The sequence below is a fragment of the Aquila chrysaetos genome, chromosome 8 (genome assembly GCF_900496995.4).
Source record: "Aquila chrysaetos chrysaetos chromosome 8, bAquChr1.4, whole genome shotgun sequence".
Taxonomy (NCBI): domain Eukaryota; kingdom Metazoa; phylum Chordata; class Aves; order Accipitriformes; family Accipitridae; genus Aquila; species Aquila chrysaetos.
This window is the reverse complement of record NC_044011.1, coordinates 41,919,210-41,946,623: the sequence shown is the minus strand read 5'-3', so window position 1 is coordinate 41,946,623 and position 27,414 is coordinate 41,919,210. Positions and strand designations below refer to the sequence as shown.

The window sequence follows — 27,414 nt, the reverse complement described above, 5'->3', positions numbered from 1 at the left end:
TAGATGGAAGGACCTTGCACAAACCCAACATCAAAATCAAAATAAAGATAACAGGGTCTTTTAAACCCAGTATTATCCATATGTTTCCCCTCCCTGTCCTACTGAATACAGTAAGCCCTCAAGGGAATCCAGTTTAAGAATGCTTTATTCTAGGCGTTCATTTTAATTACAACTATAATTATTTTTGTGCATGTGTATGACCCAGTTAACAAACCCATCTTCAGCACCTCATGGTCTCTCCGTCCCTGCCCATCTCTGCAAGGAGGTAACCTCCGCTCCTAGCAACAATGAGCAAAATTATTTTTGAAACAAGCGGTCAAACTGGTTGCTACATCTTAATGAAAATTATTTTAAAAAAAAAAAACATTTCTATGTATATAAACAGCCCTTCCTCCCAAACCTGGTTAGACAAGAATGTTCCTGGGTGTGGACTGCCTTGTATAATTAACTGCACAGCTGTAGCTTCTGATCCCTGGTAACGTCTGTTTCTTTCTTTCTCCCTGCGTCTACCTAGCATAATCCAGGCATTCTCCTCCTCCTTGCAGGAGCTCCAGGTGCGTCACTTGGGCAGAAACTCTCCCGCATTCCACCGTCATTCCTTGCCGAGACAACGACCGGACCGTGCAGACATACCCGCTTTGTAGAGTCTTGAGAGACAGGAACTGGAGGAAAGACTGAGCAGCGAAGCCAATTCGCCCTGTTTAGACAATGGAAACGGGGAGCGCAGCAAGGACAAACGGTACCACTGGGAAGCCAGAGGATATGAAGAGTCCATCTGCCCCCAAAAAAGAAGAAGAAGTGAAGAAGACCACAAACCCTGGTGGAGGTGAAAAGGAAGCTATGAAGGGCACTGGTGGTGCTTCTTTGGAGACAGGGCAAATCAAGAGCTCCCTCTTCTCTGGGAGTGACTGGAAGAGGCCCATCATTCAGTTTGTGGAGTCATCCGATGAGAAGAGATCAACCTACTTCAGCATGGATTCGGCAGATTCAAAGAAGATGCAATATACCAGTGGACAGATAGGAGACATGAGGAGACCACCCCTCTCCTTTGCAGAGAAGGGCGATCTCAGGAAGCCCCTCTTCTCCTTGGATTCCAAAAAAAGCTTCCTGCCTAGTGAAGGGGAAGGGAGGAAGTCGTTGTTCTCTGGGGGGCAGATGGGGGACCTGAAGAAAAGTTCCCTCCCTCTCGTGGAGACAGGGGACCTGAGAAGATCCACCTTCAACAAGCCTGACAGAGCAGCTGGGTCACGGCCCAGGGTGAAGCTCGAGGATGTTCTGTGTGATTCCTGCATCGATAACAAGCAAAAGGCCGTGAAGTCCTGCTTGGTGTGCCAGGCTTCCTTCTGTGAGCTGCACCTCAAGCCCCATCTGGAGGGAGCAGCTTTCCGGGACCACCAGCTCCTGGACCCCATCAGGGACTTTGAAGCAAGAAAATGCCCTGTGCATGGGAAGACCATGGAGCTGTTCTGTCAGACGGACCAGATGTGCATCTGCTACCTCTGCATGTTCCAGGAGCACAAGAACCACAGCACAGTGACAGTGGAGATCGAGAAAGCGGGAAAAGAGGTAATGCTCTTTTTATTGCACATTCCCAGCAGTCTTTCCAATGGACCTCAATATTATACCACAGCTTCTGCTCTCCAGCCTACAGTCTCTCCTAAAATCATGTCTGCATTGTAATTTTGGGATGTAGGGGTGGCGGATGGGAAGCGTTTAGTGGAGAACTGATACTGCCTGGGTTCGGCTGCAATGGGATTGTCGTTCTCCTAATGGCTGGTTACAGCAGCATAGCATTGGTGTTGTGTAGCAGACGGGATTGTGGGTGGTGGACAACCTGGTTTCCACCCCTGGTTGCACCACTGCCTTTCAGCAGAAGTTGAAGCAAAGCCCTACATGCTAAGTTTAAAAAAAAAAAAGTCTCAAGTTTTGACAGTGTTTGTGTAGTGTTACCCACAGCCAGAAAGGTGGGGCATTGCTCAAGTTCATTGCTCCAGAATACAGCTAGTCAGATCAGTGGCTGCTCAAGTTACTATTGAAAATTGCCATCTCGGCTACTTCGAGCGAGATTATGGGGTTTTGTTTTTCTTTTCTGTTACGGATATAATAGTGTCGAGCCACACCTATAGGAAGAGTCTTTTGAAGCTTAGATGAAGAAAAAACCCTGGTGCAAACACAAAACATTATAATTTCCCCTGAAGTGTTACTACAATAGGTTTAGAGGATGGACATCTAAGGAGATGAGGCTGGTATGTGGAACAGTGCTTATTCTAATGAAAAGTCTTCCACCTTTGTTTGCTTAAAGTCTCATGCCATTTGCCTTCTGGGTGGATGTATGATTATTCCACTAGCTCTAGTAAAGATCAGGGTCTCACCATGTTCAGTGCTGTACATCCCCTTGGTAAGAGCATGTCCTGGCCTAGAGACCTTCTGATCTAAGCAGACAGGACAGGAGAGATTACAGAAAGGAGACCCATGAAACGATAATGTAAAACAATTTGCCTAGAGTCATACAGCCAGTCCATGGCAGAAACTGGAAGGGCACTAAGGTCTGCTAAATCCTAGTCTCAGGCACAGTGCAAGCCAGCGCTCTGATGTGGTGAACAGGCAAATACAAGTAGCCGCTGTTGGAAATCCTTGACTTACCCTTAACTTGGAAGAACAGTTTAACTCTTCTAAGGTGCTAGGAAGATTTATCTCATAAGGCTGAAAGAGCATCTTATCTAGACCTTATCTCTGTCTTCCTGTGCAAATTTTGGTCTTTTCTTGCAATGTCATCTCCAACTTGCAGCCTTGCTGAAACCAGACAAGGTTTCTTCCATTTCTCAGTCAGTCTTTCTTAAAGAAACTCCTGCAGGGCTTGCTAGCCTGCTGTTTGTTTCATAATTGCTTGTTCTTGTGTTTTTGATGTCAGCTCTGAACATAGCATATGCCTACGTCTCCTAAAGCTGTGTCTAGTGTCTGCCAGGTTGTCTAATTCCTCTTAGCCATTTCTACTGAAGAGGTTAACAGTTGCTCCCCGAGGAACCAAAGCTAGTCAGAGCCTTCTTCCTGTAGTTGGATGGACCTAGAACACCTTGCTTTTAAAAGAGGCAACCATAGCAGGGCAGAGAAGACTTTACCTAAGATTTAACTGATGTTTGATTTCTTTCTCAGAGTCCTTGTGCTGCTCTTGTTAGCTCCATGCTTCAGTTCCTGTACTGTCCTGTGCTGCTTCTGCTGCTGCTAAGCGTAAAGGATTTAGGGCTTTATCAATATGAATCATACACATGTGCAAGTTTCTCCTGACAACGAGTTTTGATCATGTTGTAACTTGAGTATTCACTCAGACAAAAACAATTAACAGGATAGCTGTTACTTACAAATGTTTATTCCTAGCCCTGATTTATTCAGCATAGGTGGAGCCTTAGCAAGAACCACAAAGAGGAATGACCATTTCCAAGTCCCTTGTGTGCACCACCTATTCTTTTCAAGTCTTGTAAATCAGCTGAGCTGGAATGTGACCACAAATTGGAAGAGTGGCAATGTGTGGCTGGTGCTGCTGGCCTTTGTGGAAAGAATAAGCAAAAAACCAACATCAGGTCATCCCCATCCCTGCCCCGTTTTCACAGCTTGGCATCCGAGCAGTTCCAGGGTAGCTTTACTACCTCCAAAATTGCTAACTATACCACTGGACTGGTGACCAGAATACAGCTGTATCCAGACAGGCCCTTTCACACAGCATTGGTTGTCAAGGAACAATTGGCTTATCTGCAACGATTTCCCAGTCCCTGGCTATACTGTGACTCCAAACCTGGAAAGGATTCCAGCAGAACTAGCGTGGGGTTCTATGCTGTGATGCACTTAAGCCTGACTGTCAATCTGGGCGCTCAGCAATTTGGTGGCACAAAACTGTCACATAAGGTGTAATACGCTTGTTTTAGGTACATCTATTCCTTTCGTATTGTGGAATTAATGCAGGTTACAGTCTCTTTCATGAGTTTATCTTTGCTATAGGCCTGTAGGGAAGAGAGGTGCTGTACTTGAGTGTTGGGAAAGCAAGGGATAGCTTAAGATCCTTCTGCAGAATTAGGTAACTCTGCTCCACAACACAGAGACAGTACAGCTTAAAAGAAGAGGAATGCAAACAAGCCGGTATACAGACACCTACTGGTTAGAGCATTTAGGCAAGCAGTGGAAAGCCTGATACCTCTCTGTCTGTGAGACAGAGGGAGAACACAGCAGCATCTTCCACTTTTCAGGAGCCTGCTCTGAGAGTCGCTCATCCCCCTTTTCCTGGTATGCTGCTGAGCAGACAAGAGTGAAAGGCACAGTGGGTCAGACAGAGGCAACTTGGCAGGGAGGACACAGACATTTTTTCTGAGTTTCCACACAGTGGTATTTGCGCATTTTACCCAGCAAACCTTTAATGCCTTCCCCAGATCCACTTTGCGTTAGTTTCCTGCTGCAGATTTAAAGGAAAAGTAACACCCCCACCAGAATCAGTACAAGAAACCACCAAGAAAAAGTTCGTGAGGCTGGGTAATAACCACACGCAGTTGAAAAGTGAGAATTGTCAATAGCAGCTTGTACACTCATCTAAAACCCTCTGGCCAGCTTGATTTATCAGCACAACTAGAGCCCCCTTTTCAGAGAGCACCCTTCATTTTGAAAGGGGATCCTTCATTCAAAACCTGTTTCACAGGCCTATTCTCAAAACGAGACAACTTTACATATGCCTGCCTGTCACAGAGCTGTAAATAACCTGGTGTTACTATCCAGCGCCAGCCTTAGTACTCAGCATGTCAGGTCAGTTCTAGTGAAAAGCACTTTGAATTTTTTCTTTAATTCTTTGCCTTTAAAGAAATGTTCACATTGTACAGCAGGTTTAAAGAGGCAGCAGAGAACTGCATGCAGAAACGGGAGCTGGGTGTTCCTCGTTTCAACAAAGCAACTTTTAAAAGGGGAGACTTCACAGAGTCTGAACTAGGCTTTGAAGTCAACCGTCCACAGAGATGGATGCAGAGGGATTTCAATCTGAGCCCTCTCTGTACTGCTTTCACTGTCTGAATAGAGAGCAAACAAGAGTGTATCAATATGGCAGTGGAAGGATTTTTGGCCTTTTTTCACCGATGCAAGGTTAGGGCATGATGTGGCTATGAGACCTTATCTACACTAGTTGTGGCTACTCTGTGGACACAGCTTAAAATAGATACTCTTTCCACAGAGATGGTGCAGTTACCTGCAGGATGTTCTTCCTAGCTGGAAGGCTGGGGAAGCTGACCTGCTGCAAATTGTGATTTAGAGTAGATTTGCCTATTTGCCTGCATTCTGCATTAATGCCTCTACAGTGAGGGCAGAACCCAGGGAAAATCCACCAGTTTGCAAGTGAGGAATTCTCTTCAAACTGTGCAGAGAGCCTTTTCTGGCCTCAGCTCATGCAGTGACTAGTGCCATTTTTGCAGGATGCTGGCAGAGTCTCCAAAGATTGTAGACTACTGACACCCACCTCTGCTTAACAAAAGCTTAGGATAACGTAATGGCAAAACCAGCAGAAATAACGTCTCAAACAATTTCCTTATTTCTCAGCTATGTCGTTTCCAATACAGGCCCTGTATTGGGACAACTAGTTTAAACACTTCTTCTCTAGCTTCATTATTGCATTTGGTTGTTGCTGTCAGGTAATTAACACAGCTCTCCCAGGCTGGTGACACAGGGGTGTTCCCTGATGCAGGGACTGGGTTCCCAGAGCATTAAGACATGATGATGCTTGTATTGCTGCCTTGCGAAAATGAGTTGCATCATGATGCAAGACTCATAATCTCACATCTCTAGGTCCTTTACAGCACAAGGGCTGGGTTGAGTTGTGGATGTTTAGGTGTACACTCTGAACTTTCACTTAGGTCTCTTGACTGTCCTAATTAACTTAGACTCTAATAGGGGATCCTCTCTTAGCTCAAAGACTCCCAGTGACAGCATTTCTCAACTTGCTATAGTCAAACCGAATGGTCTAAACCTGTATTTCTTAGATCTTCTTCACTGTAACTGTTATTTCTGCACTGTAGGGACTCCCCCCACAATGGGCGGAGCTGCTATATTATCTTTCACTAAGACCTTCTGAACCCCAAGTCTCACCCAATGGATTTGTTCTGGGTGGTCCATCACATAAGGGGATCAGGGATTGTTGATCCTGGAAAACGTGAGAAATATGAAGAAAGCTAGGAGAGACGTTTCTTCACAGGGAACGAAGCTGAGAAGTTGAAGGTCCCTAGTACCTGTAACCAACCTACTGTAAATGTAACACCGGATATACATGGACAGCTAAAGCAATCTTCCAGCCAGTCCCAGACTGAACAGGGCCTTAAAAACATCATGAAATCACCTTTGCTGAACCCCTTACATCTGGTCCATCTCCAGAGCACCGCTACTGAATCCCTCCTTGTGCCCATGTCACCAGTTCTTATACTATTCCATGGTCTCCCTGGACCTCTTTTTAAAACTTTTTCTATGGTAAGACTAGTTTTAATGTTTGTACTATCATGCAATGAAACACCTTCCTTCACCTCCCTTGCCCATGCTGGTGTCTGTAACTAATGTTTCCTTTTGCCCTCAGTACGGGTGTTTTAACCCATGCCGAACCTGGATGACTGTGATATTTATATTCTGGCTATTGGAACTGCCTCTGTAATTTCCATTTGCAAATCATAATTCTCATTCTAAATTGCAGCGTGGGTCTGCTCTTAAATAGTTGTTACATGCCATCCCAGAGGCACCCAAACTACCTTTCTGGGTAAAGGGGTATTATAACTGCAACAAGCTGTTAAGCGTTAGCTATCACTTTTGAGCAAGTAATAGTTTGCAAAATTCCTTTGAGACCCATCTTAATTAAAAAGTACTACAAAAGTATAATATTGTTATCACCACCTTCCAGCCATCACCTGAAATTCTTTCCTGCTACCTTTCTTTTCACATCCCTTGTGGAGTGTCTACGTGTCTGCTCAGAAAAATCCCTCCAGTCCTTCTCTGTAAGATTTCACTCACATTCTTGTCACAAGAACATCCTGATATTTAGGGATGAGGAGGGAAACAAGAACTCACATTGCTCAGGAGATGTGCTTTTTACTTTGCTAACAATTAATGACATCTGGATATAGCTCTGTGGCTCAAGGAAACAACTTGCATTATAGTGTAATGTCTCACATTGGTTACTGCAGTGCAATGGATATCTGGATCTAGAATGCTTTTATCTCATTGCACTTCCCTGCTCTGCAAAGATGGTCGCACACCTTTGTGTCTTGATGCAGAGGACATCTCACAGTGCACGAGAATGGAAAAAAGATGCATTCCTCCAAGTCACCATCTTGAAAATGTGAAAATTATAGGATCAAGCTCATGCCTTTACTCTCGATCAGTAGTAGAGTGAATTTTCTCATCTTGATACCCATATGGTTCCCTGATGATCCTGTACCGCAAAACCCTTCCATGTCTGCTCTGAATCCCTGTAGAATATGAGCTTCAGCTCATGATAGCACTCAGTTGACTACTGAAGGCTGTCAGGGTGTATGGATAGTATTTAGAGGGCCAGTGCTCTCCTAACTCTCAACAAACAAGGACAATTACAATGACAATGTGAGGATGCACCTCTTCCGGCATTGAGATACCTTTAAATACATTTGCATTTTTTGTTCCCCCTTTCTTCTGTTTTATAAGGCAATAAAACAACAGTCAGATTGTTTTCCCTCTATAAACAGAGATTTTCTAAACTGGAACAGCTAGAGTCAATGGCTCTCAGATGCAGCTGTGCTTGATTCAAGCTCAAGAGGATGTTCAGACGCTATGGTGACTGGCACCAAGACAGGAGCCCTGATGGGCTGATTTCCTTGGTCTGAACTGGTTGACAGCTTGTTGCCTGCTCTTCATCATGTGATGCTATTTTTAACTCCTTGAATGGAGAATTGAAAACTTTTAAACTCCCACCTCGAGGGCAGCTATCATCACAAGAGAAGACCCAGGTTTTCATGTTGCATTATGTTCTTGGATGGGCGGCAGTGGGAGCTATACCTTGTGTTCTAACAGCAGCAGGGAGACCTCACTGTGTTAGTTGCCGTGGGAGTGGGTTTATCCATCCCTCACCTCCCCTGCCTCTAACTGTTGGCCTAAATGTAAGTGCTTTGGGGTAATGCAACCATTTGCCAAAGTATCTCAACATGAACAGTGGGCTTTCAGAACTTTTCTAACATGGCATAGCTCAGTTGTGGAACACTGGTAATTTCTGCCAACTGCGTAGTTCCTAAACAGCTCTGGGGATAAGTGTCCCATAGCCAGATTGCCTGTAGTTATAGTTGTGCTGTGACCAACCTGTACACACATGAAACACAGAAAGATCTTGAAATGCGTAAACAAAGGCTTTGTCATGATCTGTTGGGCAGGGACATGGTGAATAGGAAAGACCGAGGGAGGGGTTGCCCAGAGTTAACGGCGCAAGGCATTACTGAACAGCCAGGTCCTGGTCTGATCCAGAGACACGGCATGCACAACAACCAGCATGTTACACCAGGGTATGGCTGCCCAGTCCTCCACGGGCTCCAGTTCTATGAACTGCCTCGCATGCAATTGTCTGGACTGAGCTTCTCTGGGAAGCCAGTGCAAAACGAAATGCAAATGAATCCCAGTGAAGTTGCTGATCTAAGCCAAGCATGGTTGACTACACCTCCTCCCTCCTCCTTTTGTGTTTTTTATTTTTTCCAAGCATTCCCCAGCTTCATCGTAACATGAAAGCTCTCAATTCAGAGCAAATTAATCCACAATCCTGTCTAAACAGAATTCCTGCCGGAGGCATCGTCCTCTTGTTGCAACACTCGTCAAACGTCATTCCGTAATTACATGAAAACTGTTATTGCTGCAGAGGCACACCCTGGGATGGGCCCTTCACTGCATACACAGCTGAATTTTGAAACAGGCCTCTTCCCCCTCCAGCTAATGACTCTAATGTGATTAAAAGCGGCACCATGACGGTAGCCTAGTAGGTGGGTGCTTCTGCTGCTGTCTTTGCTGAGGGAGCTGAATCTCTTGACCCAGCCAGAAGCTCTGGGATCTTGTCCAGTGTCAGCACATGATCTCCATTTCAAGCAGTGCCAGGAACCTGTACCTCCCAGCTATTATTGTTCAGGGCCAAATGCATAAGTGGAAGCACAGCGCTTCTTTGAAGTAGGCCACCCTCAGCCCCAGTTCATGAGACTCCCCTCTTCTCACAGGCTGAGCTTTCACTGCAGAAAGAGCAACTGCAGCTGAAGATCATTGAGGTAGAAGATGAAATGGATAAGTGGCAGAAGGAGAGGGACCGAATCAAGGTGCGTATGGGGTATTCTTTTAAGTTCACTTCTCTTTCTGCTGCACTTGCCACCTTCCTTTCTTTTCCACTCTTTCACATCCCTCTCCTCCTTTCCTCAACTTCTCTGACATATCCAGCTCTTACTCACTCCATCCCTTACCCAGCCTCTATCTTGTCACTCTCCAAAACTCACTCATGCCAAATCTTGGAAACAACAACTCCTACTGAAGTCATCTTGCAACATACCCTGCAGGAGATCAAGAAGAGCTAGCACAGCCTTGTTACAAAATGATCCATGGCACCTCCCTGCTTTGGGTCCCTTATAGTTCTTCAATCACCAGTAGCAAGGCTGATTCAGAAACAAAGGTGTGCTGCTTTTCTTCCTGCTAGATCACACACAAAAATGAACTCCAGAAGGGCTCTGGATTGCCCAGATGGAAATAAGGCAACAGGAACAGATATAGTTACACCAACAAACTTCTCTTTATAGTGGAACAGCTTATCTCCATACTGATATAGGGCTCCTTTTCTTTCACCATGCTAAGGGTTAGAATACTGTAATGGTGGGTTGTTTTTTTTTTTTTTCATTTATACCCTAACTGAATAGAGCGGTGAAAACACTATTTGGACACACCCCAGAAAATTTGCATAATATTAATAGGCAAAGCCATTCTTCTCCCTTTTATGTGGTACATGCACTTTGGCTTCCCAGTTCTGCTTTTCGCCTGCTTTATTATTATTATTATTATTATTATTGGAAATCTGACCTAGAAATTTTAACTCTGAATATAGTTACATCCACAGTCCTTCTGAGGAATATTTCAGAGGGACCTAGAGGTCAGGTCCCTGTAAAAAGTGTTTCAGCACCTTTCATTTCTTTGAAATGGTGGGAATTTGGTCCTCAAATTCTTGAGGAGCCAGAACCAGGATTTAGAAGGTTAAACAGTGTTTTCAAATATCACCTAAGAGTGTAGTTCATGAATTAAAAGATATACTCTTATAATCAGGAAGACAACATGCCCTTTAGATTACATACACACAATTATTGCAAGTACAAGTATTACTTCTTTTGGCACAACTTTTCTGGTGCTAAGACTTACATACCTAGAGTGTCCATAGTCACAGTCTAAATGCTGAGAACGCTTGGACATATCCCCCTCTGTATCTCTCTCTATTAGCAAATCACCCCCCGAGAAGTTTAATATTTTATTTCTCCTGTGTCTCTTCTGCTGCTTCCTCTCTCCGCCCCTTCCCTCCACAGAACTACACCACCAATGAGAAAGCCACAGTGGACCAGCATTTCAAAGAGCTGATCCGCGACCTGGAAAGGCAAAGAGATGAAGTGAAGGCTGCCCTGGACCAGAGGGAAAAGATTGCATCAGAGAATGTAAAAGAAATCGTGGATGAGCTGGAAGAGAGGGCAAAGCTTCTGCGGGAGGACAAGGAGAACAGGGAGCAGATCCACCAGATCAGTGACTCTGTGCTCTTCCTGCAGGTAACTGAGATCTCATTTTCCTTTCCTTTTTTCCCATGAGGACAGGATTTGTCCCAAAGACAAATCCCAAGTTGGTGTAAGATGCGTTAATCTTCTCCAGTTCGATGCACATGTACAGCAGGAACTGACCATGACATTTGAAGCTATCTCTGCTCTGGTAGGCGAAGAACGAACTTAGGTATGCCAATGCCTGCTTTTTTTGTAGATGGCTACAGCTCATAAGCAGAATGTTTCTCTGCCCCCTCCATCTTCACTGTTCTCCTTTGCGCTTCATTATATTTGGAGCCTAACTTTAGCCAGTTCCCTAGGATCTAGCCTCCGTCTGTTATATTCCTCAGTAACCTCTCCTCCCTTCTTTTTGGCAGGAGTTTGGGGCTTTGATGCGGAATTACGTCCCCCCTCCATCTCTCCCAACATACAGCGTGCTGCTTGAAGGGGAGAGCATGAGCCCATCTATGGGACTCCTCAGAGATGACCTCCTAAACGTCTGCATGAGGCATGTGGAGAAGATCTGCAAGGCAGACCTTGGCCGCAACTTCATAGAGAGGAACCACATGGAGAACGGTAGAGTATCCGAGATCTGCCCCTTCCCTCCCTCCCTAGGCAAAGCCTAGTGCAGGGTCAGAGCGATGAAGTGTGATGAGCGTGCTCTCAAAGGAGAAAGTAAGCAAGGACCTAGGGAAAGTGGGAGAAAGACTACCCATAGCTGGAATTCATTCTGGAATATTAGAGCTATCCTACCAGACCTATGTGGGGATGGAGCCAGTTGAACTGCCAGGGATTTAAAGTATCTCATGTGTAGGGGCCCCAAGGGTCCAAACTAGCCCCGCTTCTCTGAGCGCTGTTTCACGTTACGGCTTCGCAGTGCTTAATCGGTTTAGCTACCTCCCACATGAGACTTCAGAGCAACACTTCTCTTTGGGGTTGAGAACAGTGACCCTTCCCTCCTGCAAGAGGCCAGCAGGGACACTCTGCCTTGTGCCAGGCTCCAACAAGCCCCTGCAAGTTTAGCACGACAGTTTCTACGTGGAAGACTGCACAGACATACCAAGGCAACTCAGTGGCTCACTAGGCAAATTGAGAAGGCAGTGGCAGAAATATGAATGTAGCCACCCCAGTATGGCAATTTTGAAATCCTGTCATTAGCCTATTTGTACAGCTTGGTTAGCACATGTGCTGTGCTGGTATGACTGTATGACATTTTACAACAGCCTGTTTCAGCCACTGCTTGCCTGGCTGCAACATGAAATACCCTGCAAGCACCTGTCACTGAAAATCTAATAACTGATTTTCCAAGTAAAAAGGTCTCCATTTTGGTGTTCAGGTTAAGCTACAACTTGAACCAGCATAACTCTCTCTGATCATACTTCTCTGCATGTTCCACTAGGGAGAGGTTTGTTTCCCATCTGCCCTGAGCAAAGGTGTTCAAAGGACATGCAGTGCCAAACGGTCCCCACGCTTCAGTGAATTTTAAGGATGGATGATCTTTCTTATGTGAATAGAGAGGTCGTGGTCAATACCACAGCACTGCAAGAATCTTCTAAGTTTTAGAGCCCACTTACTTTCTGTGTCTCCCAATTAGTTCTGCAGAAAGGACTTGTCTTGCATCAAGCTCACACATAAGATTAGGAGGTCAGGGCACTAGAATGGGACTCCACTACTCCACTCCACTTCCCAGCTCCCCCACAAACAGCCTTTGTAACCTTGGGCAAGTTACTTAATCCCATGAAATTATCTCTTGCGCTAAGAATAACAGGGATCGGAATTAATAGTTATCTCACCAGGCTGCTATAAGGATAAAATCTATTAGTAACTGTGGAACCCTAGATACCAGAACAATAAAGGTCAAGAAGCTGGATAGGTAACATGAGGATAAATTGCACCCTGCTGTTCAGGACGACGTGTGACTCAAAAAGAAGCAGGAATAATTTCAAGTCCAGTTCATACAACACAGGCAGCTGAGGAACTCTGCTGCAAGTCTGCAAGATCCCTGTTATTTCATTCAAATTCACAGTACTCACTAGACATTCCTCCCATATTAATACACCACCTTTTTCCTGGGCAACAGCCATGCAAATCACTACAACTTCCTTCCAGAAAAGACAGATCCACATTACAAGATGATATGATAAAGGAAGAAGGGAAGAAACAACCCCACAAAAACCCGGAAAACAAAAAACCCAGACAAAAAGCAGCGCATTGAAAAGATGCAGAGGTCAGAACAACATAGGTTTAGTTATTGGTCAACACACTAATGTTTTTCAGAGCCTGGGTTTTGTGAATCAGCCTGTCTGGCGCTCACAATCTAGAGCAATAAGAATGAAGGTGAGATGGGACCAGAGTACATTTAGATCTGTAATGAGAATTACTAGTATTCATCAAGTGACAGCCTGCTACCTTCCTACATTATGGAGAGAAAGAGTAAACCCCTGGCCCCAAGGAGCCTGCATTGCAAACAGTTCATTAAAGTTTATCTAGTGCCATCATTCTCCACTAGACATGAATTAGATGGACCAGATAGTTCTGGTCCAGAGAACCAGCCTTTCAGAAAAGTCAGGATTCACATTCAAAGTGGTCACGATGAATAGCTAAAGCCACATTTTTAAACTCTCCCTACCTTTAAAGTAGTACCAGAAATTGAACATGTCTTCCAACATTTAACACTGCAACGTACTTGGTCAGATCCTCAACACTCCATGTGCTAAGGTTTGCTGAGAAATTTAGCTATAACTTAATACAAGTAGATGACAGGCAGCTCAGATCCAAAAATCACTTTTGTACATTTTCCTTTCTTCTTCTTTGTTCACCTGGAGATTTGCAGAATTTCCAAACCCTGAATGGCATAATGCCAAAGGGGTTTTGGATGCCTGACTACTCACAGCACTTCTGAAAACTAAATGAGTAGCATAAAAGCATTTTGCATTCAAGTTACTATAACTTAGGAAGTTACCTTCCATCTGCTGTGCTGTTTTTTGCCAGTCCTGAAGCAAATACATTTTACTTGGCCATTTGTACAACCCAACAAGAGTATGTGTACGTTCAGTTCTAGTAGCTTTGGATAAAGACTGACTACTTCTTGATCACTTGATCACTTTTATTTAGGGTCCCCCTCCATGTTACTGATGTCAGAAGTCCTCAATGGTACTTGAAATCCATGGGATTCAAGTGCCAAAACATTTCTGAGCAGGGCAACAACTAACTACTGCCAGAAACCTGGGCACTTCAGAAACTTTACCGGGGATTTAATAGACCCAGCTTGGAGTCTGCCTAATGAGAAGAACAGTGGTATGCACTCAGTTGGGAAATGTTATTTAAGGTGAGTCTCAGAAACTTCAGAGCTCTCCGTTTTTCAAACCACAGTTACACTTGAAAGAGGACAGCACTCTGCATCTAGTGACTGCAAGGAAATAACTCCACAATTACTTAATGGATTTAATTAACTCAGACTCCCCCTGAGTCATTGCAACAAATTCATTTGCAACCAGCTTGATCTTCTAGTGTAAAAACCAAGAAATATTATATTAATGGAATGAAACCTGCTTAATAGCAGAATCCAAAGGGAATCCACTTTTTCAGTTGTCAGTTGTCATAACAGGTACCTACTTAGTAGTGCGGCAAGGACGCAAATAATCAGAGAGCATCCAGGGAGTTTAAGTAACACAGAAATAAACTGGATAAATAGACGTTTGTTCAGTGACTTAAGAATCAAAGAATGGAACTAAACATGGGAACCAAATTTACCCCCTTGTAGAGAACAATAGGTTTATGTAACACTTGAGGCCTTAAAATAAAGTATTTTTATGAGCAACTGTACTGATTGAGCATCATTTCAGTGTCAGAAAACCAAAACCAGGCTGCATAATACCTAGCAAAAGGGTAGTTTTCATCCATTTTGCATGAATCCTGAATCAAAGGCCCTTGTCCAAGAGCTCAGGAAGCTAGAGCTGTTTGCAACTCAGGTTTAGCATCTTTCTTTAAAAATTGAAGAAACCAACCCATTGAGCCCTCCCAACACTGACTTTCTTGAGCTTTGTAATACTTGCAGTTCAAGATCTGCTGGTTGAAAGCCAGCACTGTGCACAAGTTAAACACACAGAAGAAGCCAAACCCAAACCACTGCTTTTGTAGTGGGATACATTTTTAGCCACACAGCAGTATTTTGGTAGGAAAATGCCTCAACGCTCAAGTCTCCCTATAGATTTTCAGGACGTAGCATATCTACTGAATGGCCGAATACTTCAGCTGCGCTATGCCTTTGAGGGAGCTTTCTCTTTTATCCCAGGCTGAACCTCTGGGCAGCTACATCATTGCTTTGCCTCCCAGCCAGAGTCCCACAGAGGAATTAAGAAAATAGAGGAACTTGTTTTCAAAGAGAAGAACCATATCTCCTGCAGCACTTGAGGAAGCAATTCCAATCTGTTATCCCCTTCCCCCTCCTCCCATCCCCCTCAAGGCCACGAAACTGCTTCCTCCATCTCACACCCTGCTCTGCTTCTCCAGGTGACCACCGGTACATGATGAACAACTATGAGTGGAACCAGCCTGACAATCTGAAGAGATTTTCCATGTTCCTGTCTCCCAAAGGTATGGCATCCTAATGGTGGTCAGGCTTCCTCCAAACACAGCACAGGAAAGGAACTTCATTAACGATTTGTCCCCAAATTTGCTTTCCCTCATGTTTCCTGCTGTCCCCTGGACAAGATCCGTCCCTTTGCATTTGTTTATGCCTGGTCTTCTTTCCAGCCTACAGAGCTTTGAGAAGTTATTGCCTTTTCACCTCAGGGCAGCAAAGGTTCTCAGCTCTATGGAGGAGAGCTGGAGCGACTGAACTCTTTCAAAAAGTGTAGTTTGCGAATATAGGGGAGTTTTAACATGTGTTACTTGGTTGAAGTCACTGTTACTCTCCACCAGAAGCTTATCCCATTGTGCTATCAAATGTGAAAGCTACACTAGGCTTGCTCTGCATTAGGATTTTACTTTCACCAGAAAACGTACTTTTTCCCTACAGGGAAAGGATAGAAGAAGTGAGGAGTGTGTCCTAAAGAAGCAGGAGTCTGGAGTTCCTTTCTGAGCTCTTGACACTGATGACAAGAGCCCTGGTGATTTGCTTATGTCCCAATTGTTACGTGAACACTACAGAATGAGTCTTTGGAGTGAATGACTGTTTTCAACACATTCAGTTGTAAAATGGCAGTTGTCTATTTCTACATTAGTGTCAGGACCCCCAGAGCGAGAAGCAGAGTGCTAAGAGCCTAGGCGAGGCAACGCATGTAGAAAGAAAAGAACAGAAAGCGTAGCATAAAACAAGTAACCAAATTGCCTCTGGTCCCTAGAGACCAAGGCCCTGCCTGGATTTGCCAGGTGTTTACAGCTGCTGTTCTGCAAAGCCAGATGGCAGGCAGGGCAAAGGGATATGGCAGCAATTAGCAGTGGCACTCCCCTGAAAGCGTATTTGAAGCGCCGTGTCGCCTGTTCTGTTGTTAGGGTTTCATGGGGATAACCCAGATCCCGACACTGAGCCCTTTGTCTGGATTTCCACTTTGCCCTTCTCCTCTGTAATCAGCCCACGCCTGGCAGCTCGCTGGCCGCCCTGCCTGGCGCCGCAGGGCTGCGGATGCAGTTTGGAGCAGATACCAGCGGCAGAGGCAACATTCCCAGTTCAGCCTCAGCAAGCCTTCAGCAGGACTGTTTCCCGCGGGCCCCCCAAGTTAGGGGGCAGCCTCTTCGTCAGAGGCTGCGGAGGGGCATTTTGCCAGCGGTGGGTTCATTTTGCACAAAGCCTGTCTCCAAACGCCACCCGGATGGTTAGAGCTGCTGTTCTGCCCCAGCTGCTTCAGGGCTTTACAGGCCCTGTGCTGTCAGGGAAACACGCGTTCTGCTAAGCGGAGCTGCTGATGCTGGGGAGAGACCACAGACTCAGCCCTACGTCCAAAACTGTTTTCAACCTTAAGGGATGGTTGAAAGTTAGTTCTAAAATTGCACGGGCTGAACCCATCTCTACTCGAAACGTGGGGCTTCAGGTTCAGGTGGAAATGGCCCAACGTGCATTTGAAGAGCGTGGCGGGGGTGTGATGGGAGTAACACAGTAGACAATGCCGTTCTGCCATCACCGCTCCCGTGTGTGTTTGGGACAGGGCTGAAACTTGACACGGCAAAAGGAAGGGAAAAGCCATTTGCGGCAGTGCCATAGCACGGCATAGCCTGACTGCTCACTGCTCTGGACTGTAGTGCCTGGACTTCCCTCTGCTTCTCTCTGGAGGATCACTTGCCAAGACCTGGGAGCAGGGCTCTCTGGCTCACAGCTGGGATCCAGCATACCAGCCTCCTGAGGATGAGCCAAGAGACAGGAGGGATCAACCGGGACTGCTAGAGACGGGGTTTCTTATTTAGTGCTCTTTATTGGAGCCAGTGGGGACACTTGCTGGATGCAGTCAGCTACAGAATAGTGTGAGGGCTGTACAGCGGCTTGCAGTTCAGTGGCCCACTGCTTCCTGCAATGGAGTTTTGAATATACATATACTGGGGGAGTGTTTATTCCGCCTACACATCTGCGTTTTCCTGAGAGGACAGACACGTTGCCTTCCAAAACTACTCATTCTCTATTTTCTACCAACAAAGTTACTTTGTCCAAAAAGACTAAGCACGTGACTGCACACACAGTCTCTGCTGAAATGGGGATTGAACTGCGCTGGATTCTCCACCAGGGTGAGGACTCAAGCATGATAGAAAGGAACCAGCTGCAGAAACCACACTGATGGGGACTTTGGGAACAGAATGAATCAGTAGGCAAAACAGGAGACATGACCCACTTAGCTTGCATGCTGGCTAGCAAAGGATTATCTGATGAATAATGCAATATCCCCATAATCATGTAACCCTCTAGAGCTTTCTATGCTCTATCAATGTGTCATGTAGAAGTCCAGCACTACCTCCAATTGCATCTTTTCTAAGGAATTCCATAAAATAGAAGGGGAAAAAAAAGAGGACCACCCTTTGCATTGCATAATATGCACAGAATCCTTGAATGTCTCATGATAGTTTTGTAACACACCCTTTTTCTTGCTAGGTTGGATCACTGCAAATCCTGCCTGAGGCCACAGGGGCAAGTCTGTTTGCTGCATTGAGGAATGCTGCCCTAGTAGTGCTCTGCGCTAATTGCAGTGGCCCATACTAAGAAACTGCTTGGATTTGAACTGAACCTATAGGTTTTTAAGCCCTGCTTAAATTCCAGGAGCCTTCCACTGCTCTTGTCATTAAAGACAGTATCACGGAGCATCTGCCTGCAGGGATGACATAATGAGGCAGAGGGGAGACATAAAAGCTTTCAAATGCTGCCTAAAAGATAGAGGAACAATCTGTTCAACTGCTCAACACTTCTTTCTGTCCTCTTCCACTGAGCTTTCTTCTCCTGATGTTGCAAACAACTTGGCCAAAGCCAGGAGGAGGTTGGAAAGGTCATCTTGTGCCTTTGGAAGTCTTTGAATGAGGAGTAGAAGGGACTCGGGCACACAGAGAAAGAGAAATAACTGCTTAAATAGAAAAACAGTCCACAGGATGGCAGCATAACAGCTCAAAGTATTCATCTCTTTTTCACTCTTCTGGGAGTCCGGTGTCTCACCAAAGGGGTACAACAGCACTAGTCTGCATCACAGCGTGATGTCCTAGTGAAACCCCTGAGCACATGCTTGTCACGGTGGCCGGGACAATGTGTGCTTGAGCAAGAAACGTTCCTCTACTTGTGTCTCTTGAGCAATAAATCCAAGCCTCTGCCTGCAGATCTCTTTGCAGAATAGTCATGTTGAGTAGACAAATCTGAGCTGGCAATTTAATGCAGCTAAAGACAGCTCTGTGGCAGTGAGAGAGCTTTGTTCTCTAAATGAGAAGTCCATTTGCCATTCCCGAGAACCCAGAGAAAAAAGACTGGGCTTTCCTCTACTCCCTGGACCCAGATTTCTGGTTTGGGGCTGCTTCCAAATTGGTGGGGACTATTTCATAGAGCAATGCCAGGCACAGGCCTTTAAGCCAGCTCATCAGGAGCCGACTGCTGAACTGGATGCTCTTGTTTTACAGCCAGTTTCAACCCACGATCATGGGAATTTTCCTCCTTCCAAGCGACTGAGGAAACACTTGGTACGGGTAATTCCGACTACAGTTTGAAAGGATCTAACCCCCCGTGCCACAGCTTTCTAGCTGGCTAACCAACCTCTTCTGCTTCGCCTCTCAGCTGTCCTGTCACCTGTCAATCACTGTCTCACAGAACCATCTCTTAGCTGGGTTATCAGCACCGTCTGAATACACCCAAACCTAGCGTCTCACTGCTCTAGGTGCTATGTACATAGGAGGGAAAGGCATCCCTGGTCCTCATTGTTCAGACAGTGAAAGAGGAAGATGGAAAACACAGGTGCCAATTTGCAAAGATCCTGAGATACCTAAGCAACTGCAATCGATGGGAATGCCAACATCATCCAAGGCAATCTGTGGAGGCTGTGGCAGAACCAGGAGCAGACTCCAAATACCCTCAAGCCAGTCTCAGAAGCGCAAGGGTGCTCTTCTCCATCACACGTACACCTTTTCCTTTGCTCCTAAGTTCTCAAAGACAGAGCCTGACCGATGTTCACTGTCTGTACAGCGTCCAGCACAATGGGGAGGGGGTGCTTTGAGCTAGTTTACCAAGAACCAGCAGCAGCGAGTCATGCCTTTTCTCCCCAGATCCCCACCTTCCATTTTCTTGCCTATATTTTCCGTTCTTTGCTTCATTCACGCTCAGAGGGTCTTGCCTTTCCTTTCATTCAGAAGCAGCCTACAAGCATCCACGGCCACTCTGCCTGGGGGAGCTCTCGTGACTCACAGCCACACCTAAGTCGTTCCTGCTTTTCATGCCACAGGCAGGGCTGTCTCCCTCTCATCGTCTCTGCTCTCAGATTCATTCTGGCAGCCAGGGCCTAACCCCAAGGAGGCCAGGAGGGGAAGCCTTGCTTTAATTTCAATGGGCTTTGAATAAAGCCTCAACTGCTTGGAGGCAAGGGAGCTTCAGCAGTTACGTAGTTTTGCCTCATTACTCCAGTCTCTGGAGATGCAGTTTACCTGCAAGGAAGTGGCTGCTCTTCAGTCACGCCTGCACTCTGGGTCTCTCAAGAGAAAGGCTCTTCCCTGCCTGCCTGGAGCATTGGGATCTCTTCACACTCACACACTGTGTACACCGGGACCCCACAACTGACTGCTCTCATCTGCCTTTTCTTACTAAGAGAAAAGGGACAAAGCTATTAGTTCCCATTTTCCCCCAAGTTAGTTGAAGGTAGTTTTACAGGGTGTGTTTTGAAATGCTTGGGCTTCCCCGCTGCAGCATGTAACACCGTGGAATAACACAACCTCTTCTATCTTCCAGTAGGCAATGGTACTAAGCTGCCTTTTCAGTTCTCCTCGGTGGGACAGAATCCGCCTGGTGACTTCAGCAAACAGTCTGACGGGAGCCTCTTCACTAAGACCGGTACTAGGCATTTAGTTTTTTCCCCTTCCTTCTGCCCCTTTTTTTTAGGTGATAAGACATTTAATCCTGTTCTTGCTCTCCCAGAGAAGGCCTGGAGCAGTCCTACACCTGGCCCGTATCTCCTGCCCTGACTGTCAATCTCTTAGATACACACACGTGTTTACATGAGTAACTTACTCTGCTGAACCAGGGCAACAGGAGTTTATTAAAGAGTGTTAAAAAGTATTAAAAAGTTACATCTAGTGAATAGTTGAAGGGGTTTTAAATTTTGTTTGTAACGGGTAGAGATGAGAATTTTAGATGATTTTAGAGGCGTAGGGACCAGGGACGGAAAGATACTTGGAAATGATGTTCACGGCCATATACCCCTCTAGCTTCATCAGTGTTTTAAAACAGCCTTCATCCTGAAAGAATAATAGCCACTGAGCACAACCTTGAAAAAAATATGCAGCAGCTGCCTGTCCTTCTCCATCTGAACCAGAATCCCCCATTCACCATCTCATAATCCTCTTTTCACTACCCACTAGTTCAAGGGCACCAGAGGTGGAAATCAAGAGCATCAGCACCTGCCAAGCAGAGTCAGGTCTGATGAATTTGCAAATAGAAGATAGTGGGGAAGGGCCATTGTCTGACAGAACCGAAACTGGTTGTGATTCAGCAGGGCTGGTATTTTTGAATCAGAACTGAGCTGGTGTGGTAGAAGGGGGTTAGGGCTTATCATGCTGCCAGAGGTACTGTCGTTAACTTCTGACATGAAACGCAGGCCTCGGCTCTTTACGCTAATTAAATAGCCTATAGTGTTCTTCGCAACAGCCAGAATGCTTAGTTCGGGACTTGGCCTAAATTTAATTGGACTGATTGCATCCCACCTCTCTGCATTCCTCAGACATTTTAATTAGACAGACCTTCTTTACTCCCTTTTCCTAAGTGATTGGGTGGTGGAATAGGCATCTGTCTGATGGCTGTTGTGTCCCACCCCAAAAATGGCTGCATTTCAATGTTAAGCAATGCAATACTAATTGTGTGGCATTTCCAGTCCTGCTACTCATCTTGATGCTCGCAAGGGGGGACGGGGATGGTGGCAGGGACTGATCTATAACACGCTGTTTTATGTTGTCACAGCTTATCCTTCAATAGTGAGACATCAGTCTGCAAAGGTGACGCCACAGACATGGAAATCCTCTAAGCAGTCTGTATTGGTAAGAAATATACCCTTGGTGTGAAAGCATGTGCACAGCTTCAGCAAGAGCACTATCTGTTCTAGGGATACCTGAGACTTCAGAGACTAGGGCTTGGGTCCTTTGGAGACGGGAAAGTAAAAGCTTCAAATCAACAGCTTCTATTATGTTTTTCTGTGGTTAACTGCATCCACAGAAGGATGCAGATTAACCCACCTGCCTCCACAGTTCTGGGTTGTAGGAATAATCAATACTTCAGAATGACCTCTTGAAAAGATTTTGCCCTGGTCTAAAATTTGGTCCAGGCTTCTAGAAGCTATACTAATACTATAGCACACACGCTGGTATCTGTAGTACTTTTCCTCCCTGCAGGGATATCATACGCTCTTAGTAGTCTGTGACATCTAGAAAGCACAGATTATGTAAATGACACCAAAGACAACCATATAAAAGTATCTTGCTAATTATATCCTGTAGTGGGCAGATGCAATATCAAAGATGAAGGGTCAGATTACGATCATAAATCACTAGAACATCTGTAAGTCACTCATTTTGCACTGTAAGCATAAAACAGGTAACAGCGCATTATAAGGGGCAGAGGACAGTGATATTTTAGCTCTTGTAATCTTAAATATACAAGGTTAACAAACAGTTAATGCATAACCACAGAAACACTAAGTTAATCCATTTTTCTTAACAAACGTTCACACTGTGCTGCATTAAGATCTTGCACGAACTGAATTAAGATTGTCAAGTTTTTGCCCCCATCTCCGCAGATAAAATCTGCTTTTTGAATTCTGATCATACATTTGTGAAAGATTATTTACTGTTCCCTGGAAATAAGACTTGTAAGAAGGAGAGGGTCAAGAATCGAGAGCATTCCCACACTGACGGAAGAAAACAGAGGAAACACACAGCAGGAAGAGGCTGCCTAAGGACTGCAGCTGTATGTCTCTGCTAAATTTTCAAGGCCCCACGAGGAGATGAATGCCAGTCAAAAGGATGTTCCTTGGTAGACTATCACTTTCAGAAAATCCAGCCTTGAGTCTCTGAATGTGCTACAGCAAAACATACCTATTACGAACAGCAAAGGTTTGCAATATCTTCTGTCTTGCGTTTGATCACCGCCTTTCTAAAAGATCATCTACTTCGTCATGTGTGTGCTCAGATGGAGACTCGTCGCAGTGACTTTAGATACCAACCTACCCTCCCTAATGGTGGTGTTATACCGGGGGAGTCTGGTCAGGAAAGTGAAGTCTGTGTTGGCACTAGTGGATGCGAGTAGGGTCTTCTTAGCAGTAAGCACCTCACTGCATGACAGTCAGTGTGCTGCGCTCCATGAACACAACCCATGAATTCTTTAATCCCCACAGAGAAAGCCCGGGTAACTTCTCCCACATGAAGTCGCCAGTCTTTTTCTGTCTCCCTTTCTCTCTCATGCGTACGTTTGTAGCGGCTATTTTATTTTTATAGCCTATATTCACCAGATAGCTCTGAACCTAACAATTGAGTTGATAAATATAAGCATTAAAAAGTCCCAAAATAGAAATATACGCTCTGGACTGCAGTAGCTCTGCAGGAGCTTTTATGGTCTATTGGGCCAATAATCTAGCTTTTAAAATAGTCTTAAATATGTATTTAAGTAATACCCATTCTAAAAGTTCTGTAAATAGGAATTTTCACAAAGGACTATAGTGTTTAAGGAGCAATGTCTTTTTAACCCACAGGGAGTTCTTTAAAATGAAGCCCCCCTCTTCCATCTCTTAATTATATTGGAAATTAAAGCCATAAAATGAAAAGAATTTCAACAAAAGGGAACATTGAGCAGGAGGTATTGGGAGTCGGCACTGAGCAGCAAGATGGGTTGGGTTTGCTCTGCCCACGCTTCCAGCCTCCTGCCGTGCCTAATATTAACTAGTGTGCTGCACAAAAACGTACCAGCATGTTCCTGTGACGTCTCTCCCACCTTCAGCAAGTGAGATCTGGGCAGTGGATCAAACCTAAGACAGATCAGACATTACAAAACCACAGTTGTTCCTGATTGCCTTGGTCGCTGCTTCATTGGTGTAAGCATATTGTCATCCAGGCTAAAAATTTTGTCTGTGACGGTGCGACCAGCTATCACAGTTGATAAATTGGCTTTTGTGTTTTGCAATCATCCCAAGCCGACACAAGGCTGCACAACACAACTTTGCCACGTGTTGGTTATTTGTAATGATGCAGGTAAGAATGAAATTCCAGGGGTAGGTCCTGATGAGAAGAGATACAATTAGGGACTGCAGTAAACAGAGCTGGAGAGACAGAAAAGGGCAATTCCTTTAGGCTCTGCCCCTGTCTCCCCACTTACGCTTCTGTTTACACAAATATTTAGTACTGGGCCCTGCACCATGCGGAGGCCTGAATAAACAATACACCACAGTGTGAGAATTTCCATGCACGAGAGTTTGGCTTGCCAGCCAGAGAGCACAAATAAATACCATGCGACTTGGCTGCTCACTCGCATAACTGTGCATGGCTTTAAGTGTGAAAACTCCCATGAGTTCTCAGGTTAGTGAGCAATTAAAAGACACTGACAGAAGCATAAAAATAAAGGTGACATTCCTCTTCTCCCAGAAACCTCTCATCAAACCATGAGTCATAGTCTGAAATTTTATATGATGCACAGACTCATTTGGCTCAGGAATTAGGTCCATGCAAAGCATGTGTATAAATCAAAAAAGCAACACCATTTGCATTTGATGACTCCAGCACCTCCAGTAGTGAAATGAGGTGGTGTTGCTCTGCAAGAGGAAAGACTGAAGGTGTTAAGATCAGAGTATGTTAAAATATGTATGGCTGGGCTACCTAGGAGGGTGACGTATAGGTGGTCAGAAAAAGAAGGTAGGTCAAACTCACATGCCCCAAATTCTCCATTGCAGTCACATTACCGCCCCTTTTACGTCAACAAAGGCAATGGAGCCACCTCCAACGAGGCACCTTGATTCCTGAAGATTTAGGGAAGAGCTGGCAGCACTTGGAGCGAAGACTCAGCTGCGGATTTTCATGGATGTACCTGCTACTATATTAACCTTACTGCTCTAATCTCTGCCAGGGAGAGGGAAGGTGCAGAAGGGAATAGCCTTTACTAGAGGAAACAAGGACTTTTTCCAAATCACCTTGAAAGCTCTGCAGGCCTTAACAACATAACCCCATCCTCTGCTGTCACCTCCTTATTCCCTCTCTGTCAATGCCCTTCCCTTTGCTTCTGCAGAGCGAGCCGCTCTGCTTCTCCTGGGAAGCATGCATGCTTGGGTAGCACCGCCCCCGACTCTGCTATACCAGTTGCCCCGTTGTCCTGAGTGTGTTTATATGACCATAGCTGTTAAGTCCTGGTGAAGGTCCCAAGCTGGGGGGGCCCAAAGGTCGTCTTGGAACGGAGAGGCCTCGGCCACTGGGAGCAGTGACAGGCTAAAGCTCTTTCCACGCCTCTCTGCACCACGACTGGGACCGGGTCCAGCGCTGCCACCTCCCTGAGAGCCCTGCAGACTGCCCCCAGCCCATGCCCACGGCAGCTCGCTTCCTCAGGGCCCTTGGTCAGCTCAGCTCTGCTCCTGCTGCCTTCCAAAAAGCCATTCAACAGGACCCATTCGGAGCTGCTGCAGCCCAAGGCCACCTACTGGTGGAGAGCAGAGAGGCTTTCTATCCCATTAAAGTACCCCTCCAGCCACCTTTTCAAATCAAGGAATAAAAAGAAAATCCATCCTACTAATATAAAATTGATTAGATGCCATAAGTGTTGGGCGCTGTTTTGTTTTGTGGTTTGTTTTTTTTTAATTCCCCTAAACCAAAATTGATTTATATATTGTGGTTCAGGTATTTTTTTCTGCAATAGGCAATGAGAATTAGTACCGTAGCCTTTTGCTCAGGATAATATTTTTTGTACGTCCCCTGGATAGAAGAATCACATCAGCACCCAGCTTGCAAACCAGCCAGGGATGGTTAACCTTTCCACGATCTCATCGAGATTATTTTCCTTCCCCTTGGACAAAGCTGAGAGGTTAGGTCCGTGCTTTGCAACCCCTCCCCCAGGCCAGTCAACGGAAGCAGATGGCCCATTGCAGGATCAGAGCCCTCGAACAGTGATAAGCATCTGCAGAACACAGAACCAAGACCTGACAGCTACTTTTCATGGTTTGCTCTATTCAAGTGGTTTTTGGAATAGCTTCCCCCCACCTTTCCTACCGTCAAATGCTTGCAACACCTTGCTGAGAGAGGTCACACCTATCGCTCCCTGAAAATTACTTTCTTGCTAATTCCTGTGCAAAGATACTTGCTGCTTTTTAATCTGACACCTCAGACAAAAATTCTGAGGCTGAGAGTTGGTTGCTCCAGAATACTTGAAATGGCACTTATTTTATAATTTTTTTTTTTTTCCTTAATGACCAGAGGGGAAGGGAATAGCGTAGTGGGGAAGGACGTGAAGAAAGGGAAACTGGGATAGAGTTGCTAGGAAATACACCGAGGGGTTTGAGTATGTGTGTGAAAGGATAAAATACACCCCCTGCAAATCTCATTCTTTCTTTTGCCCCCGAGGAGGCATCCAGTAGCCACTTGGGTCCCTTATTTTCTAGCAAAAGCTTCCACCGCCTCCCTTCTATTCTCCAACACGTGGGCGTGATCCCTCCTCCTCCTCCAAAACTTGGATATTAACCCCCCCCCCCCCCCTTCTTTGCCGCCCCAAAGAAGGCCTGCTGCGATGTCAGCTGGGAGCTGCACTGCCCCTCGCCCAGCACACGAATGACCGGCCTGAGGAAGCAAGCGTCCCCTTCCTCCCCCCCCCCCGTCCCCTCCCCGCCGGCTCTGCCCTCCCCCACCTCTGCAGTCCCCACGGCCCGTTTGCTCCCCTTCCTCTCCTCGCTTCGAGGGCCTCGCTCAGACCTTGCACGCATGACTTTTCACGCTGGCACGCTCCGGCGACAGGCTGGTCTCCCCACAGCCCTTTGCCCCCACCAGAGGAGCGCGGGACGGGGCACAGCTCCGGCCCCGCCGTACCTCGCGGTCCCGGGGAACTAGCAGCGCGGCTTCGAAGGTGTATTGTGCATGAACTGTTTTTATCGTGTTTATCTCGATCAGCAAAGCAAGAGGAATTCCACCTCCTCAGACAGGACCCGACTGCGCTGATGTAAATGAGGCCCTTCACGTGTGCAACACATACTGCAGAAATAAAGGAGAAAGCTCCATGTCTGACTAAAACCCCTGGGGATGAGGTCTCTCTGTCTTTGGCATTTGTGTGCTTGCAACAGTCTCAGTGAGGTTAAGTCTCTTCAGAACGTTCTCTATACGAGTAAGAGGGTTGGAGAACCCATTTTCCCAGCTTCTAGAGGCTTTCTTTTCACTGCTTTCTGGATATTTTGAGTCAGGGTCATGTCAGCTCGGAGAAAATTCCCACATCCTTGAAGGTCAAAGCCAGACTGATGAACGCACTTCTAGTATAATACCTTGAGACTACCCTGCAGAGATGCCCAACTAGGTCAGTTCCCAAACACCGGTACCACACAAGTCCTTCTCTGCAAGGGCGTTTCTAGAAACCCCTCAGCCTGCGGTTGTTCGTGATTTCAGTGCCTCTCCCCTGCCAGAGTTAAACCTCACCAGTTCCCGCTGGAGAAAAGCCCTTGGTTACATATGTGCAGGCCAAAATCAGCCTGGGAGAGACCAGGCTCCTGAGGAGGCCGGCTGAGCTGAGGCACTGTTTTGCCCCAGCCTGGACCTGAGTCTCCCCAGGAAGTTGGTGATTCTGGGCACTGTTGGGACCCTCCACCCACTTGAGCCCTTCTGGGGATATAGGCAGAGCTCTAGTTCTGCATGGCTCAACTTCTTGCCTATATCATGGCTTCTCCTAACCCTGAGGGAGAGAAAAAATCCCTCATGGGCTGCTAAAGATGCAGATTCAAGGCCAAACACGCATAGA

The 27,414-nt window shown here is 45.9% G+C and overlaps 1 protein-coding gene across 17 annotated transcripts in view; it reads left to right on the top strand.

The window, feature by feature from the left end:
• TRIM29 (tripartite motif containing 29) overlaps window positions 1-26,699 on the top strand; it is a 31,898-nt gene extending 5,199 nt beyond the window's left edge. The window contains exons 2-10 of one of the 17 annotated variants that reach the window (XM_030023404.2): window positions 546-1,566; window positions 9,231-9,326; window positions 10,569-10,802; window positions 11,168-11,366; window positions 15,303-15,386; window positions 18,873-18,932; window positions 20,188-20,289; window positions 21,412-21,488; window positions 24,386-26,699. In XM_030023404.2, coding sequence (XP_029879264.1) covers window positions 709-1,566; window positions 9,231-9,326; window positions 10,569-10,802; window positions 11,168-11,366; window positions 15,303-15,386; window positions 18,873-18,932; window positions 20,188-20,289; window positions 21,412-21,488; window positions 24,386-24,448 — 1,773 coding nt within the window. In that variant the 5' untranslated portion in view covers window positions 546-708 and the 3' untranslated portion in view covers window positions 24,449-26,699. Of the gene's footprint in view, window positions 1-409; window positions 1,567-9,230; window positions 9,327-10,568; window positions 10,803-11,167; window positions 11,367-15,302; window positions 15,387-18,872; window positions 18,933-20,187; window positions 20,290-20,373; window positions 20,512-21,411; window positions 21,489-24,385 lie in introns of those variants that run through there. The other 16 variants (XM_030023407.2, XM_030023405.1, XM_030023406.2 and 13 more) reach the window with 16 other exon arrangements.
• Window positions 26,700-27,414: the final 715 nt, after the last annotated feature.